The 19,739-nt window shown below is 41.1% G+C and overlaps 1 protein-coding gene across 4 annotated transcripts in view; it reads right to left on the bottom strand.

Moving 5' to 3' along the window:
* The window catches only part of LOC121002730 (collagen alpha-6(VI) chain-like), a 252,655-nt gene that overhangs the window by 189,109 nt on the left and 43,807 nt on the right, over positions 1-19,739 (bottom strand). For 3 of the 4 annotated variants that reach the window (XM_040434223.1, XM_040434225.1, XM_040434226.1), the window contains exons 2-3: positions 11,875-11,977; positions 2,339-2,427 (exon numbers count right to left, since the gene is read on the bottom strand). In XM_040434223.1, the coding sequence (XP_040290157.1) occupies positions 2,339-2,427; positions 11,875-11,921 (136 nt within the window). In that variant the 5' untranslated portion in view covers positions 11,922-11,977. The remainder of the gene's footprint in view (positions 1-2,338; positions 2,428-11,874; positions 11,978-19,739) is intronic. The other variant, XM_040434224.1, reaches the window with a different exon arrangement.

Here is a 19,739-nt window from a genome sequence, read left to right as displayed (position 1 = left end):
GTTGATTGGCTGCTTTGCAGCCTTTCAAAAAGCGCCATAAAAATCGCCGAGCACCGAACCCAAACTTTTACGTAAATGTTCGTGTTCGGGTCCGGGTGCTGAAAACCCTAAAGTTCGGTACGAACTCTACTCGCTCAACTCTACTGATGATCTCTACTTTGGACAGGTCAACAGTATCTGATCAAGGGAAATCTGACACCTGGTACCCCTGCCAATCATATGTTTGAAAAGGCACCAGTGTGCCATGTGACATCACGTTCATTGGAAAGAAAGGGATGTTAATGTTCTCTTAACAAGCTTTGTCTCTAATAGATATTCTATAAGTCAATTTTGACTCTTTAAATTGACCTTCAATCATGACTCAGATATTAAATAGACAGCACTGATAAGGGGCAATCACCCCGAAATAGCTGTCTGTAGATGAGGTGCTGGCTTATTTAATATCTCATGTCTCATTGACTTATACTTGTGATGGATAACCTCCGGCACTCCAGCTGTGGTAAAATTACTACTCCCAAGATGTTCTCAGAACTCCATAGAAATGAATGGAGCATGCTGGAAGTCATAGTTTCACCACAACTAGAGTGCCAGAGGTTAGACATCACTGACTTATAGGATAGCTACCTTATATCTGGTGGCCTTAGAGGCAGAGCTTGTTAAGAGCACATTTGCATGCCTTTCTTGGAGAATTCTTCCCAGAATTCCAGAAGAGTTGTGCTTGGTGAGCATAGAGAAGGCTGCGTGGCTACAGTTGATTGGTGGGGTCTCGGGGGTTAGACCCCCACTGATCAGATACTTATCTGAAGCATAGGTCATCAGTTAAAAATTTCAGAAAACTCCTTTAAGTAGTGGCATTTGCTATGTGGATCTTTCCCCTACAAGGTAGGTTGCATTTCGCAGAAGTTTTGCAAAAGGGATGCAAAAATCTTTAAGCATGTGTCACTGCTGCTCCCAGGTGCAGCTCTCATAGTTTTTTGGCAGCTATGGTTGACAGAGCTCAATTGATAGGACTGACAATGCTGCCTCCCATACCTCCCTTTTTGATGCCATTATTGTGACATCACCCATACCAATCCTTTAAAGGGTTTGTCCAGGATTAGAATAAGTATGCTGCCTTCTTCTTAAAACAGTATCACACCTGTCCACAGGTTGTGTGTGCAGTATTGCAGCTTAACCCCATTCCCTTCATGGGAGATGGGCCACCATACCAGGCACAACCCATGGACAAGAGTGGTGCTGTCTGAAAAAAATATGCCATTCTTGACATCCTCTTTTACCATTAAAATTCTAGAATAAATCTTATATATGAGATTTGGACAACTTTGGTGTGTCAGTCTATCGGTAGTTTGACACAAGGATAGTAATGAGTATTGCCCCTTACCTGTAGTCTAATAAACAGTAGAAAGCTTAGTTATTTTAAACATAGCAGTGAGCCCCTTGCCTGCAGGGCCCCTGTGCAGATGGTCAAGTTGCACATATGTCCAGCCCAGCATAGTATACACAGAGATCATTTATCATTTGATGTCTTTCCAAAATAAACTCTAACAGTGATTTAGATTAGAATAAAGGACTTAAGCGAAATTACAATGATTTACTAGTGAAGTATTTATAGAGCTCAGTGATTTAGCAGTATTTCTGTTTTCATGTGTGATTATGAGGAATGTAAATGATGAAAAGTTACATGTTTTGGAAATTGCTCAAGGCCAATGCAAGCCGTTGAACTCTAGAGAAGAAAAACGAAATATAAATGAGGAAAAAAAACAGAGCTAAGTAAGACTTATGGAAATGCTTGGACTTTACACTCACTTTGGGGGTAATTTATGAAATCAGATATGTCAATTTTGTGGCATAAAAAAAGTCAAGGGAGAGAGCACCTTAATAAGTGTGAGGAGACTTCTAGGCCACACATGCTCCTCTGGAATTCTGGGAGGGAAGGGATGCAACATTGACTTATAGAATAGCTGCCTTACATCTGGTGGCATTAGAGGCAGAGCTTTTTAAGAGCTCATTTGCATCCCTTCCCTCCCAGAATTCCAGATGAGCATGTATGGCCAATAAGTCTCCTCACACTGATTGAGGTTCTCTCTCCCTAAGGAGAGTTAGTTCCCCCAAAGCTTTTATAAGACATCCTAAAATCGGTAACCTGCAGTAAACGTAAAGGCCCTTGATATTCAAATAATAACAATTATAAGTTAGAAAAAATAATTAAATAATATATAGTATAAAACTTATAAAACATACGTATGTCTTCTACTACACACTATACCTCAAGAAAATCCCATCACTGTAAACTATGGCATCCACGTATTATAATATTTTATATAACACATTTTCTCACCAGTTTTCTGGGAATGTGAGCTATGAAAAGATTGTTCTAAAAGTAGAACAAGTAAAACAATTTTCCAGGTTTTCATCTTGTAAAAATATCTAGAAGATAAAAAGGAAAGAAGTAATTTTATATGAACATGAAAACATACAGTATTTACATTTTAAGCACAGTATGATGATTCATGCAAACTAACTTAAGAATAATAGTAAAGCCTCAGGAGGGTGGATGCCTTGTAGAGAAGAATGTCTCTAATACTGCATTTAATGGAGCATGCCTAAATTTTTGGGAGATCATACAGAATTTGGAGATAAGTGAACCTTTCAAGATTCGGTTTGTTTCAGGTTTGCAAAGTTTTTTGAAAAATTCAGTTCAGGCACAAATCAATTCCACCCAAACAAATGGGTTGTCTGCTTTTTCGATACTTATTATGACGTATACTCAGGTGAATAGGAAGGAGCTGTCAAATTAAAGTGAACGGGGACAGCAGAGCTTTAATTACACCTGTTCAGTTATGTGTTATCTTCACACAGCTGATCAATGGGGGTGCCTTCCTTCCCTTTAATCATGTTTATGTACAGGCTCAGACTGGCCCACAGGAGTAACAGGTGCAACCCCTGAGCAAGGTGGGCCCCTAGTCTCCCACCCCCTGCACAAGTGGCATATAACATAGTAGACCAGCCTTTGTTCATATAAAAAACTTGATAGATTATTAAAGAAACTCCCCAGTTTATTATTATAGACATGATCAGAGCTGAGATTACTTCTAGGTATAGAGGAAGGCTAGCCAGTATCCTCTTTTCCCCAGGACCTACCTTCTCAGAGTTGCTGCAGGGACCCCCATATTCAATCATCTTACTACAGTAATCCCCCAAAATAAATTTTATTGCTGGGGCCTAGGCACCCCAGTACGACACTGATTATGTAGTAAAACTAGCTAAGCCAGCCTCTCTTCTGAAAATAGATTTTTCAGGGCAAAAGGGCAAAGCAGAAATAAACAGATTTTTTTGTTACAAGATCTTGGGAGGACCCCTGGATGGGTATTATTTCTATGTGGAGAGCAGATTTCTATTGTGCAGAACAGTTTATATACATGATGAGTATTGTAGACTAGACAACGCTCCTCTTAATTTCTGGAAAATAAAATATATGTGTCATTTCACTTTTCATCTAGGCAACATCATATGTTTTATTAAGAAATCTCCTTTTTGTGAAATAGTGACTTGATAAACTGTTCATAGACATTTCTATAGTCTTCCTCTCACTTAACACTCCTCCAAACAAAATGCTTCTTAAAGGACTTCTGTCACCCCCCAAAACAAATTTTTCATTTTTGGGCATATTAAAATCCTTATTGTACGACTATTCAATATATAGGGCTCTTACCTTTTTCTGTGGCTTTGTTTCATTAAAAATCTAGCTTTTAAAATATGCTAATTACTTCACTACCAGCAAGTAGGACGTCTACTTGCTGGTAGCCGCCGCATCCTCCTTTTAAAAAAACGCCCCCCTCCTCCAGTTGATTGACAGGGCCAGCAAGCGCTCTCCTCCTCTGGCTGGCCCTGTCTGCAATTCAAATCCCGCGCCTGCGCCTTACGTGTCTTCATTCGGCGCAGGCGCTCTGAGAAAAGGACGCTCGCTTCCTCAGCACTCCCTCAGTGCGCCTGCGCCGATGACATCACCTCTAAACCCGAAAGAGAAGACGTCATCGGCGCAGGCGCACTGAGGAAGTGCTGAGGAAGCGAGCGTCCTTCTCTCAGAGCGCCTGCACTGAATGAAGGCACGTAAGGCGCAGGTGCGGGATTTGAATTGCAGACAGGGCCAGCCGGAGGAGGAGAGCGCTCGCTGGCCCTGTCAATCAACTGGAGGAGGGGGCGTTTTTGTAAAAGGAGGATGTGGCGGCTACCAGCAAGTAGACGCCCTACTTGCTGGTAGTGAAGTAATTTGCATATTTTAAAAGCTCGATTTTTTATGAAACGAAGCCACAGAACAAGGTAAGGGCTCTATATAGGATATAGTCATACAATAAGAATTTTAATATGCCCAAAAATGAAAAATTAGTTTTGGGGGGGTGACAGAAGCCCTTTAACCACCTCCGGACCGCTGTACGCACAGACGCGTCCTGGAGGTGGTTGATTCATTCCGAGTGGACGCGCTGGCGCGTCCTCTCGCGATGGCCGAGATTTCCTGTGAACGCGCGCATACAGGCGCGCGCGCTCACAGGAACGGAAGGTAAGAGAGTGGATCTCCAGCCTGCCAGCGGCGTTCGTTCGCTGGCAGGCTGGAGATGTGATTTTTTTTTAACCCCTAACAGGTATATTAGACGCTGTTTTGATAACAGCGTCTAATATACCTGCTACCTGGTCCTCTGGTGGTCCCCTTTGTTTGGATCGACCACCAGAGGACACAGGTAGCTCAGTAATATGTTGCACCAAGCACCACACTACACTACACCCCCCCCGTCACTTATTAACCCCTTATTCACCCTTGATCACCCCTGATCACCCCATATAGACTCCCTGATCACCCCCCTGTCATTGATTACCCCCCTGTCATTGATCACACCCCTGTAAAGCTCCATTCAGACGTCTGCATGATTTTTACGGAACCACTGATAGATGGATCGGATCCGCAAAAAAAAGGAACGGACGTCTGAATGGAGCCTTACAGGGGCATGATCAATGACTGTGGTGATCACCCCATATAGACTCCCTGATCACCCCCCTGTCATTGATCACCCCCCTGTAAAGCTCCATTCAGACGTCCGCATGATTTTTACGGATCCACTGATAGATGGATCGGATCCGCAAAACGCACACGGACGTCTGAATGGAGCCTTACAGGGGCATGATCAATGACTGTGGTGATCACCCTATATAGACTCCCTGATCACCCCCCTGTCATTGATTACCCCCCTGTCATTGATCACCCCCTGTAAAGCTCCATTCAGACGTCCGCATGATTTTTACGGATCCACTGATAGATGGATCGGATCCGCAAAACGCACACGGACGTCTGAATGGAGCCTTACAGGGGCATGATCAATGACTGTGGTGATCACCCCATATAGACTCCCTGATCACCCCCCTGTCATTGATTACCCCCCTGTCATTGATCACACCCCTGTAAAGCTCCATTCAGACTTCCGCATGATTTTTACGGATCCACTGATAGATGGATCGGATCCGCAAAACGCACACGGACGTCTGAATGGAGCCTTACAGGGGCATGATCAATGACTGTGGTGATCACCCCATATAGACTCCCTGATCACCCCCTTGTCATTGATTACCCCCCTGTCATTGATCACACCCCTGTAAAGCTCCATACAGACGTCCGCATGATTTTTACGGATCCACTGATAGATGGATCGGATCCACAAAACGCACACGGACGTCTGAATGGAACCTTACAGGGGCATGATCAATGACTGTGGTGATCACCCCATATAGACTCCCTGATCACCCCCCTGTCATTGATTACCCCCCTGTCATTGATCAACCCCCTGTAAAGCTCCATTCAGACGTCCGCATGATTTTTACGGATCCACTGATAGATGGATCGGATCCGCAAAACGCACACGGACGTCTGAATGGAGCCTTACAGGGGCATGATCAATGACTGTGGTGATCACCCCATATAGACTCCCTGATCACCCCCCTGTCATTGATTACCCCCCTGTCATTGATCACCCCCCTGTAAAGCTCCATTCAGATGTCCGCATGATTTTTACGGATCCACTGATAGATGGATCGGATCCGCAAAACGCACACGGACGTCTGAATGGAGCCTTACAGGGGCGTGATCAATGACTGGTGATCACCCCATATAGACTCTCTGATCACCCCCCTGTCATTGATCACCCCCCTGTCATTGATCACCCCCCTGTCATTGATCACACCCCTGTCATTGATCACCCCCCCTGTCATTGATCACCCCTCTGTAAGGCTCCATTCAGACATTTTTTTGGCCCAAGTTAGCGGAAATTTTATTTTTTTTCTTACAAAGTCTCATATTCCACTAACTTGCGTCAAAAAATTAAATCTCACATGAACTCACCATACCCCTCACGGAATCCAAATGCGTAAAAATTTTTAGACATTTATATTCCAGACTTCTTCTCACGCTTTAGGGCCCCTAGAATGCCAGGGCAGTATAAATACCCCACATGTGACCCCATTTCGGAAAGAAGACACCCCCAGGTATTCCGTGAGGGGCATATTGAGTCCATGAAAGATTTAATTTTTGTCCCAAGTTAGCGGAAAGGGAGACTTTTTGAGAAAAAAATAAATAAAATCAATTTCCGCTAACTTGTGCCAAAAAAAAAAAAATTCTATGAACTCGCCATGCCCCTCATTGAATACCTTGGGGTGTCTTCTTTCCAAAATGGGGTCACATGTGGGGTATTTATACTGCCCTGGCATTCTAGGGGCCCTAAAGCGTGAAAAGAAGTCTGGGATCCAAATGTCTAAAAATGCCCTCATAAAAGGAATGTGGGCCCCTTTGCGCATTTAGGCTGCAAAAAAGTGTCACACATCTGGTATCGCCGTACTCAGGAGAAGTTGGGGAATGTGTTTTGGGGTGTCATTTTACATATACCCATGCTGAGTGAGAGAAATATCTTGGCAAAAGACAACTTTTCCCATTTTTTTTATACAAAGTTGGCATTTGACCAAGATATTTATCTCACCCAGCATGGGTATATGTAAAATGACACCCCAAAACACATTCCCCAACTTCTCCCGAGTACGGAGATACCACATGTGTGGCACTTTTTTGCAGCCTAGGTGGGCAAAGGGGCCCACATTCCAAAGAGCACCTTTCGGATTTCACAGGTCATTTACCTACTTACCACACATTAGGGCCCCTGGAAAATGCCAGGGCAGTATAACTACCCCACAAGTGACCCCATTTTGGAAAGAAGACACCCCAAGGTATTCCGTGAGGGGCATGGCGAGTTCCTAGAATTTTTTATTTTTTGTCACAAGTTAGTGGAAAATGATTTTTTTTTTTTCTTACAAAGTCTCATATTCCACTAACTTGTGACAAAAAATAAAAACTTCCATGAACTCACTATGCCCATCAGCGAATACCTTGGGGCGTCTTTTTTCCAAAATGGGGTCACTTGTGGGGTAGTTATACTGCCCTGGCATATTAGGGGCCCAAATGTGTGGTAAGGTGTTTTAAATCAAATTCTGTAAAAAATGACCAGTGAAATCCGAAAGGTGCTCTTTGGAATATGGGCCCCATTGCCCACCTAGGCTGCAAAAAAGTGTCACACATCTGGTATCTCTGTATTCAGGAGAAGTTGAGGAATGTGTTTTGGGGTGTCTTTTTACATATACCCATGCTGGGTGAGATAAATATCTTGGTCAAATGCCAACTTTGTATAAAAAAATGGGAAAAGTTGTCTTTTGCCAAGATATTTCTCTCACCCAGCATGGGTATATGTAAAATGACACCCCAAAACACATTCCCCAACTTCTCCCGAGTACGGAGATACCACATGTGTGGCACTTTTTTGCAGCCTAGGTGGGCAAAGGGGCCCACATTCCAAAGAGCACCTTTCGGATTTCACAGGTCATTTACCTACTTACCACACATTAGGGCCCCTGGAAAATGCCAGGGCAGTATAACTACCCCACAAGTGACCCCATTTTGGAATAAAGACACCCCAAGGTATTCCGTGAGGGGCATGGTGAGTTCCTAGAATTTTTTTATTTTTTGTCACAAGTTAGTGGAAAATGATGATTTTTTATTTATTTATTTTTTTCTTACAAAGTCTCATATTCCACTAACTTGTGACAAAAAATAAAAACTTCAATGAACTCACTATGCCCATCAGCGAATACCTTGGGGTGTCTTCTTTCCAAAATGGGGTCACTTGTGGGGTAGTTATACTGCCCTGGCATTCTAGGGGCCAAAATGTGTGGTAAGGAGTTTGAAATCAAATTCTGTAAAAAATGACCAGTGAAATCCGAAAGGTGCTCTTTGGAATATGGGCCCCTTTGCCCACCTAGGCTGCAAAAAAGTGTCACACATCTGGTATCTCCGTACTCAGGAGAAGTTGGGGAATGTGTTTTGCGGTGTCATTTTACATATACCCATGCTGGGTGAGAGAAATATCTTGGCAAAAGACAACTTTTCCCATTTTTTTATACAAGGTTGGCATTTGACCAAGATATTTATCTCACCCAGCATGGGTATATGTAAAAAGACACACCAAAACACATTCCTCAACTTCTCCTGAATACAGAGATACCAGATGTGTGACACTTTTTTGCAGCCTAGGTGGGCAAAGGGGCCCATATTCCAAAGAGCACCTTTCGGATTTCACTGGTCATTTTTTACAGAATTTGATTTCAAACTCCTTACCACACATTTGGGCCCCTAGAATGCCAGCGCAGTATAACTACCCCACAAGTGACCCCATTTTGGAAAGAAGAGACCCCAAGGTATTTCGTGATGGGCATAGTGAGTTCATAGAACTTTTTCTTTTTTGTCACAAGTTAGTGGAATATGAGACTTTGTAAGAAAAAAAAAATAAAAAAAATCATCATTTTCCGCTAACTTGTGACAAAAAATAAAAAGTTCTATGAACTCACTATGCCCATCAGCGAATACCTTAGGGTGTGTACTTTCCGAAATGGGGTCATTTGTGGGGTGTTTGTACTGTCTGGGCATTGTAGAACCTCAGGAAACATGACAGGTGCTCAGAAAGTCAGAGCTGCTTCAAAAAGCGGAAATTCACATTTTTGTACCATAGTTTGTAAACGCTATAACTTTTACCCAAACCATTTTTTTTTTTTACCCAAACATTTTTTTTTTATCAAAGACATGTAGAACAATAAATTTAGAGCAAAATCTATATATGGATCACGTTTTTTTTGCAAAGTTTTACAACTGAAAGTGAAAAATGTCATTTTTTTGCAAAAAAAACGTTAAATTACGATTAATAACAAAAAAAGTAAAAATGTCAGCAGCAATGAAATACCACCAAATGAAAGCTCTATTAGTGAGAAGAAAAGGAGGTAAAATTCATTTGGGTGGTAAGTTGCATGACCGATCAATAAACGGTGAAAGTAGTGTAGGTCAGAAGTGTATAAAGTGGCCTGGTCTTTCAGGGTGTTTAAGCACTGGGGGCTGAGGTGGTTAAGGTCATGTTATTAAGAACATAAAATTTTAAGAAATCATACATTATTATGTGTTCTGCACTACTATGTCAAGTTGTTGAAAATTCTAATTAGGCATGGGAAGTACACTGGATAGAAAAAAAATAAGTATTCCCTCCCTTCCTATTTTATCCTATTCCTTAACCAAATTATCCTTCAGTTGACTTTCTCAGAAATGTAATAATAATGCTGCCAAATGGCCGTTACATGATTCATCTCCATTATGTGTCCCTTAACATCAGATACTAAAATTTCTTTCATTCTTTTTGTACGATTGCCAAATCATTCGCTTCATGGTTAAGTTGTGTTTTTAAGAGTGGTTGAAAGACTGTCACTAAAATTGGTTCAACATGTTCTAGAAAAAAACAAACCCTTAATATACTTACCATAAATTAATAAAACTGATGATTAGCTACAGAGCAGTGATGGCCAAACTAAATGTTGATATGGATGATTGATGTGTCAGTCTTATTGTAGTTTGGTCATTCTATTGAGGAGCCAGCAAAATCAGGTTGAATAGAATAGATGTAAAACACATGTAGGAAAATTCTTTTCAGGTCCAATTCTAACAAATCCGTCAAAAATTCTATTTAGCTCCAAATCTATTTTCCCGAATAAAAAATGCTCCAATTAGCCTGAAAATTTGTGTAGTGCACTGTGAATTCTTGCAGGACTCATATTTTTTTCTCTTGCCTCTCTCTCTCTTTTTAATTTTTTTCAAATTCTTTCTCTGTTACTCATTGTCCCCAATAGGGGACACATTTTGGAACATTTTTTTAATTTTAAAAAGCAGAAATCAAATAGTGCAGTGTGTTTTTAAAAACACTGTTAACACCATCAAACATGCCTTTACTCATAACTACCGTATATACAGTACAGACCAAAAGTTTGGACACACCTTCTCATTCAAAGAGTTTTCTTTATTTTCATGACTATGAAAATTGTAGATTCACACTGAAGGCATCAAAACTATGAATTAACACACGTGGAATTATATATATAACAAACAAGTGTGAAACAACTGAAAATATGTCATATTTTAGGTTCTTCAAAGTAGCCACCTTTTGCTTTGATTACTGCTTTGCACACTCTTGGCATTCTCTTGATGAGCTTCAAGAAGTAGTCCCCTGAAATGGTTTTCACTTCACAGGTGTGCCCTGTCAGGTTTAATAAGTGGGATTTCTTGCCTTATAAATGGGGTTGGGACCATCAGTTGCGTTGAGGAGAAGTCAGGTGGATACACAGCTGATAGTCCTACTGAATAGACTGTTAGAATTTGTATTATGGCAAAAAAAAAGCAGCTAAGTAAAGAAAAACGAGTGGCCATCATTACTTTAAGAAATGAAGGTCAGTCAGTCAGCCGAAAAATTGGGAAAACTTTGAAAGTAAGGGCTATTTGACCATGAAGGAGAGTGATGGGGTGCTGCGCCAGATGACCTGGCCTCCACATACACCGGACCTCAACCCAATCAAGATGGTTTGGGGTGAGCTGGACCGCAGAGTGAAGGCAAAAGGGCCAACAAGTGCTAAGCATCTCTGGGAACTCCTTCAAGACTGTTGGAAGACCATTTCAGGGGACTACCTCTTGAAGCTCATCAAGAGAATGCCAAGAGTGTGCAAAGCAGTAATCAAAGCAAAAGGTGGCTACTTTGAAGAACCTAGAATATGACATATTTTCAGTTGTTTCACACTTGTTTGTTATGTATATAATTCCACATGTGTTAATTCATAGTTTTGATGCCTTCATAGTCATGAAAATAAAGAAAACTCTTTGAATGAGAAGGTGCGTCCAAACTTTTGCTCTGTACTGTATGTCAGTGTAATATTTGCTATTGATGTCTTTGTGTTAAACAGCTTGAGAAGCAGAGAGAGATCCTCCCTCCTGAATGGCTATTAGGCTGAATTCAAAGCATTGTGGGCACGCCTGCGAGTTGGGGCCCTGCCTGGGGTCATGTGATCATCCATCTTCCCTGCCCTGTGTCCCTCGCTAGTGTAAAGAATTTTAAAAGTATAGGTGAAACTCGAAAAATTTGAATATTGTGCAAAGTTCATTTATTTCAGTAATGCAACTTAAAAGGTGAAACTAATATATGAGATAGACTCATTACATGCAAAGTAAGATAGTTCAAGCCTTTATTTGGTATAATTTGCATGATTATGGCTTACAGCTTATAAAACCCCAAAGTCTCAATTTTGAGGTACCCTTTGCTCAGGGGATATGGATTAATTAGCTGACTAGAGTGTGACACTTTGAGCCTAGAATATTAAACCTTTTCACAAAACTCGAATTTTAAGCTGCAATAATGCAATTCCTTTTCATTTGCATTACTGAAATAAATGGACTTTTGCACAATATTCAAATTTTTCGAGTTTCACCTGTAGAATGGAGGCTGCTGTTTTGTGCAATCCATTGGAACATCCATCTTGGTGAATGGAGGGTCTCAGTGCTTGCTCGGCTGCTCTCTGTTGGGGCCCTGTTTTAGAGATAAGAGTAGGTCTGAGAGGTGGGACCCGCACCTATCTCACGTTGATGGCATATCCTAGAGATATGCATCAATGTCCAAGATAGGAAACACATTTAAAATATCCTGATGGTGGAGAGATACAATATGTTATGTGTAGTGCCCTAGAGCAGGGAGTACTTTGACATTTGGACATTTGTGGACATTTGCATATATTACCTATGCAAAGTTAAAACTTCTTACGTAATTTCTCTTGAAAGAGTTAACTTATACTGTTTATTACTGTATTACTGCATTTTATATATATGTTGTGATATATATCCTGTTCATTATCACTGTGTTTACATGGCTCTGTAGAAAGGGTTAATGAATATTGAGAGACTGTTAGAGCTTTGATTGAGAAGCTGTTAATTTTCCATAGCTGCCATAGGTTTTAAAGAAGACCATGTTTTGGAGGAAAAACCCCAGACTTGTTTACCACCATGTTTTGGAGGGAAAACCCAAGACTTGTTTACCACCATGTTTTGGAAGGAAAAACCCAGACTTGTTTACCACCATGTTTTGGAGGGAAAAACCCAGGCTTGTTTACCACCAAAAAGCAGACAGTCTGACCTTTTAAATGTCTGGTTTTAGCTATGTTGTTATGTCTGGAAACTTGTTTTTGTCTGGAAAACCTGCTGTGTCATTGTCATGGAGTATCATTGAAGCTATAATGTAAGTCTATACCAGATGGGAGCTGAAACAATGTATCTGTTTGGGCTGAGCTTCTCCACTCCACCCCTCCCAATAGAAGGTTCTAGTCTAGCAAAAACTGTGTACAATGAGAGCAGGCAGAGCCCCTAGTGTGCTGCAGTTAGGGAACAGTGCTTGGAAGAGGAGACGCTGCCAGACTACTGGGTAACCAGAAGAAGACACTGAGATGGGGATACGTAGCCACAGACCCTCGATCACCAGCTTTGGATCAGGGTACCAGCCTTCTGAAGAGAGAGTGGGACAGCCAGCTCAGGCCTTTTTCACAACATCAAACGCTTCTTATGCCAGGGAGTAGACTGGAGAAGTCAGCCCAATGCCTCGCCTGTATTGTTTTGCACCTGAATTCCTCCAGTAAAGAAGCACCCTGGTTTACTGCATACCCTGACTCTCTGGACTTATTTCCCATTGGGTTGGACCACGCCTTACGATCCCTTCTGGAGAGTAGCAACACGTGGTGACCCCTCGACGGTGTCCGGGGGACCGAGCGTAGCATTGGGGCCACAAACCCGGCCACTGCATTTATAGTTGATCAAAACACACTATTACTCAAGTATTGTGGAACACCCTTTATAAAAGGAGAGCTTTAGATTTCTGATCTGTAACATTATTTAAACATTAAGCACTGCAAAATCAAAAAGAACAAAACCTCTTTCACACCAGAGTTACTGATTTCTATTGTTGCAGAACAAAAAAAAAAACAGAAGTGCCAGATATGGCACATAACTGACACAAATGTATCCAAACAGGTTGCATTGACTATAACGGGATCTATTTAGTTTCTGTCTGGAAGTCTGCTCTTTTGGTACTTTTCCTATAAGCAGACCTTTTTTCTCTGTTGTTTTTGATGAAGCCTCCAATGCAGATATAAACATACTCTTAGCTATAATAAAATTCACAAATGAACAGAATGGACACATTATTCTTGTTTGTTAATTAAAAAATGAGAATTCATTTTACATTAAAAAAAAAATTACAAATTACATTTACAGAGAGGCTACATTTCATTAGCACTCTATATAGCCTTGTAGAGCAAGACTCCTAGGTTTAATTCCAACCAGACTTAAATATCTGCATGAAGTTTGTGTATGTGGACAAGGACTGATGCAAATGGTAACAACTTACAATCTGTGCAGCTCCACAGAATAATTTCTAACAGGAAAAGTGCAATTAATTTGGTAATCCAAAGGTGAGTTTATTCTAATATTTGCCCCTAGGCAAACCCTTAAATAGTCTGAACCTAGCAAGCCCTGTAAACAGGAAATTGTCTGTTTCTGACCAATGTTGGCCAGATGTTTAAAATCACATTACATAGGCCTTATTCTGAAGTCAATATTTCTGGGGTTTCCTAATGCATACAGCAAAAGCAAAACTGTGAATTCTAGATTTTAAACAATTCAGACTACATCAACTATAGCATGACCACACAGGAAGTAGTGTACACAGTGACTGGTTTATGTATAAAGTTGCAGATGGTTCAGCTGTACATCAAAGTGCAACATTAATAAACACTGCTTCATGGAACATTAAAGAAAATGTCTTTCCAATTTCTTATATATCACTAACATATCTTGTCTTTATAAATGTATTATCTTATAAACCTTATAATGTTATTATATTTCTTCTTGGTTTGCAAAAAAAAAAAATACATTTTCAAGTCCTGCTGCAGATGCTTAACTAGACCCCCTCCATCTCTTCTCTTCCCCTGATATGGTCCCAAAGTAGTATTGGCTAGAGATGTCGCGAACATAAAATTTTTCGTTCGCGAACGGCGAACGCGAATTTCCGCAAATGTTCGAACCGGGCGAACTGCCATAGACTTCAATAGGCAGGCGAATTTTAAAACCCACAGGGACTCTTTCTGGCCACAATAGTGATGGAAAAGCTGTTTCAAGGGGACTAACACCTGGACTGTGGCATGCCGGAGGGGGATCCATGGCAAACCTCCCATGGAAAATTACGTAGTTGACGCAGAGTGTGGTAAGTTGAATTCGTAATGCGATTAATATAACCTGTATTACTCGCATTGCGATTACAACTTAGATCTGAGTTCCTAATGGTTGTATTGCTAGAATTGACGAATATAACGAATATAGCACTATATTCTCAATCTTCGTTATATTCTAGCAATATAACCATTAGGAACCCAGCTCTAAGTTGAATTCGCAATGTGATTAATATAACCTGTATTAATCGCATTGCGATTACAACTTAGTCAAATTTGTGACACTGCAGCTTCAGAATGAATCTAAGATGGATGCTGTCCTTGCTTTTTGATAGGAGGTGGGAGGGAGGGTATACTGATTGGCTGGAATGTGTCTGCTGACTGTGAGGTACAGGGTCAAAGTTTGCTCAATGATGATGTATAGGGGGCGGACGGAATATCGCATATGTTCGCCCGCCGCGGCGAACGCGAACAAGCTATGTGCGCCAGGAGCTGTTCGCCGGCGAATAGTTCGGGACATCACTAGTATTGGCTGTTGAATAGTATAATACAGAGATATGCTTAGAGCAACCAAAAATCATATTTACCCTAAAATAGTACCAACAAAACTGCCACCTTATCTCGTAGTTTCCAAAATGTGGTCTTTTTTTGGAGTTTCTACTCTAGGGGTGCATCAGGGGGTCTTCAAATGTGACATGGCAGCTTAAAAATATACCAGTGAAATCTGCCTTCCAAAAACCATATGGCGTTCTTTTCTTGCCGGGTGCCCGTACAGCAGTTTACGACCACGTATGGGGTGTTTTTATAAACTACAGAATCAGGGCAATAAATATTGAGTTTTTCTTGGCTGTTAACCCTTGCTTTGTTAGTGGTAAAAAATGGATTAATATGGAAAATCTGTCAAAAAAGTGAAATTCTGAAATTTCATCTTTTTTTCCCTTCAATTCTTGTGTAACACCTAAAGGGTTAACAAAGTTTGTAAAATCAGTTTTGAATAACTTGAGGGGCGTAGTTTCTAAAATAGGGTCACTTTTTTGGAATTTTTACTCTATGGGTGCATCAGGGGGTTTTCAAATGTGACATGGCAGCTTGAAAGTATACAAATGAAATCTGCTTTCAAAAAACCATATGTCGTTCCTTTCCTTCTGTGCAATGCCATGTGCCCGTACAGCAGTTTACAACCACATATGGGGTATTTCTGTAAACTACAGAATCAGGGCCATAAATATTGAGTTTTGTTTGGCTGTTAACCCTTGCTTTGTTAGTGGAAAAAAGTTGATTAAAATGGAAAATCTGCCATAAAAGTGGAATTTTGAAATTTAATCTCCATTTTCCATTAATTCTTGAGGAACACCTGAAGGGTTAACAAAGTTTGTAAAGTCAGTTTTGAATACCTTGAGGGGTGTAGTTTCTAAAATAGGGTCATTTTGGGTGGTTTCTATTATGTAAGCCTCACAAAGTGACTTCAGACCTGAACTGGTCCTTAAAATGTGGGTTTTGGAAATTTTCAAAAAAAGTTCAAGATTTGCTTCTAAACTTCTAAGTCTTCTAACGTTCCCAAAAAATAAAATGTCACTCACAAAATTAGCCAAAAATAAAGTAGACATATGGGGAATGTAAAGTAATAACTATTTTTGGAGTTATTACTATCTATTATAAAAGTAGAGAAATAGAAATTTGGAAATGTGAAAATTTTTCTAAATTTTTGGTACATTTGGTATTTTTTTTATAAATAAAAATGAAATTTATTGACTCAATTTTACCACTGTCATGAAGTACAATATGTGACGAGAAAACAATCTCAGAATGGCCTGGATAAGTAAAAGCGTTTTAAAGTTATCAAAACATAAAGGGACACATGTCAGATTTGCTAAAAATGGCCTGGTCCTTAAGGTGAAAAATCGCTGGGGCCATAAGGTGCTAAAGGTGTAAACCATTTTTATACTACCTTATCTTTCTTTGTTAACCTATCCAGTTCTTCATCCATCGTATAGTTGAAATCTCCCAGCAATAATAGTGGAAAGTTTTATTTATCCAGTAGGAACTTATTTAATTTTAACAACACCTCATGTCTAGACATGACCTTGCGGTTCGCCCGGCGGTCGTTTCACGGCGAACTTTGCGCATTCCGATTCGCTGAACATGCGAACATATGCGATATTCGCGCCCGCCATATTCTTTTACATTGACCCATGACACATCCATCAGGTGGTACAGGACAACCAATTGAGATGTTTCAGCACATGGACATACCCCCCACCTTATAAATAAACCTGATCTGGCCGCCATTTTATATTCAGTCTTTTGCCAGTGTAGGGAGAGGTTGGGGAGCAGAGACAGGCTTTTAGGGACACCAAACGCTAGCTAATAGGTCCACAAAAGTCCTTTTAAGGTCTGGTATAGGTGTGCTATCGATAGGTGTGATACACAGAGGGGTGCGATATACTTATAATATACTTTTTTAATGAGTCAAAAGCACATAGATAGATCTATATAGTGATCACCTGGAAGTCAGGGGCTTACGGGCTAGGGGCTTACTAGGGCCATTTTTATATAGGGTAAGGTTCTGGACGGGGTCGCTCTTATCAGGGCGGGTGCTCTGTGGTTAGGCTATTAGGGCCAGAATAACACCCCCTGTAGGGCAATATCAGGATCAGTTCTTTACCCACCCTGTCCTTTAATACCACATCATCATCTAGCCCAGGGATAGATGTTTTTTGCTTTCCCTCTGGGATTCATCGATGTGCACTGGAACCCCCCGAATTGTCGCAGGACATATGGTTTCTGATTTGGTGCCGCCAAGCACCTGATTTAGTGCCGCCGAGCACTTGTTATTGCCTACCACATCTATGCTTTTTGCTTAACTTCTTTAATTTAATTCATTTTTATTCTGAGGGTCCATTCACACGTCCGTAAGTGTTCCGCAAAACACTTACGGACGTGTGAATTGACCCTCATAGTAACATTATTAAGGGCTCATTCAGATGGCCGTATGCTACCCGCAAAAATGCGGATCCGTTTTTTTGCGGATTAGATGCTGACCCATTCACTTCTATGGGGCCCTTTTCTATTCCACCGTTCCGCAAATCAAATGAAACATGTCCTATACTTGTCCGTGAAAATCAGGACATGGCCCCATTGAAGTCTATGGGTCCGCAAAAATACTGTATGCTATCCGTTTTTTCACCGACATGCAGAACTCTCCGCAAAAAAACGTATCCGCATTTTTGCGTACAGCATACGGCCATCTGAATGAGCCCTAAAGGTTACGTTTTATCTTTATGTATATTCTAATGGATTGCCTTCCTTGTACAATGTTATAATATACTTTCTATGTTAGAAAGTATATTATAGTGCATTTGTATTGTGCGGCAGTTGTGTGCGGTTCTGCTGCGATACTGCAGGTACATAGAGGGACAAGCGTTATTGGAACAAATAATTTCTACTGGTGTGATATACCAGTCGACCCCCAAAAACACTGATTGAAGCGGGGTGTTATATACCAATATACTTTGTTTATAGTGCATTTGGGTACTGTATAGTGCATTTGCGCATGCGTGTACGTGAAAATTATATTGCCGATATTTCTCATTGAAAAAAATAATGAATGGAGATCGCAAATTTGAAAAATACATCTGGTATGTCACTGTCCATGTTGTGGGACTATTTGTGCACTTCTAATAATTATTTCTTGGCTGCAAATATGAGCTGAAGGTTTTTCAGGTTCGCCTGCCATTAAAATGAACGGGACACGCCGCAAACTTGCGGTTCGCGAACATTTGATCGCGTTTGCGAACCGTCCCGGCAGATGTTCATCCATCACTACTCATGTCTATAAGGTGGTGAGATGTAAATCCCTGCCACAATACATCTTACTTTCTCAAAGTATCCATACAGAAAGACAAATCGCCTCTCGTCATCAATCTTTTGAGAAATTATTGAACATAATATATATTTGTGAATTAGAATACTAACCCCTCTACTATACCCACTATAAACAGAATGAAACTGATGAGAAGTCTATTTTCTTTCAAAAAGACCCAATCTATCCCTCAACATATGAGTCTCCAATAAACACACTATAGCTGGGAGATATCTACCTATTACACTGAAGACAGCAAAGTTTAGGGCTCTTTCACACTTGCGTTGTCCGGATCCGGCGTGTACTCCACTTGCCGGAATTACACGCCGGATCCGGAAAAACGTAAGTGTACTGAAAGCATTTGAAGACGGATCCGTCTTCAAAATGCGTTCAGTGTTACTATGGCACCCAGGACGCTATTAAAGTCCTGGTTGCCATAGTAGGAGCGTGGAGCGGGGGAGCAGTATACTTACAGTCTGTGCGGCTCCTGGGGCGCTCCAGAATGACGTCAGAGCCCCCTATGCACATGGATGACGTGTCCATGCGATCACGTGATTCATGCGCTTGGGGCGCCCTGACGTCACTCTGGAGCGCCCCGTGAGCCGCACGGATGGTAAGTATACTGCTCCCCCGCTCCCCGCTACACTTTACCATGGCTGCCAGGACTTTAGCGTCCTGGCAGCCATGGTAACCATTCAGAAAAAGCTAAATGTCGGATGCGGCAATGCGCCGAAACGACGTTTAGCTTAAGGCCGGATCCGGATCAATGCCTTTCAATGGGCATTAATTCCGGATCCGGCCTTGCGGCAAGTCTTCAGGATTTTTGGCCGGAGCAAAAAGCGCAGCATGCTGCAGTATTTTCTCCGGCCAAAAAACGTTCCGTTACGGAACTGAAGACATCCTGATGCATCCTGAACGGATTTCACTCCATTCAGAATGCATTGGGATAATCCTGATAAGGATTCTTCCGGCATAGAGCCCCGACGACGGAACTCTATGCCGGAAGAAAAGAACGCAGGTGTGAAAGAGCCCTTAGTTAAAGTTTAGGTACACTTTAATTTACAATTACCATACCAATGAATATATTTGGTACATTAATAATCTAACACCCACCAATACTGTGTGGATACATTTATTTTGATAACTGTCAAAATTATTTTCTGTTTATTTTGTGTTTTGGGGGTCTTTTGGATGTTTGAACATGATAGTAAAGCCAAGGTTT

Source organism: Bufo bufo, chromosome 5 (genome assembly GCF_905171765.1).
Source record: "Bufo bufo chromosome 5, aBufBuf1.1, whole genome shotgun sequence".
Taxonomy (NCBI): domain Eukaryota; kingdom Metazoa; phylum Chordata; class Amphibia; order Anura; family Bufonidae; genus Bufo; species Bufo bufo.
Note: the sequence above shows the minus strand (reverse complement) of the source record. Positions and strands in the feature narration are given on the sequence as shown.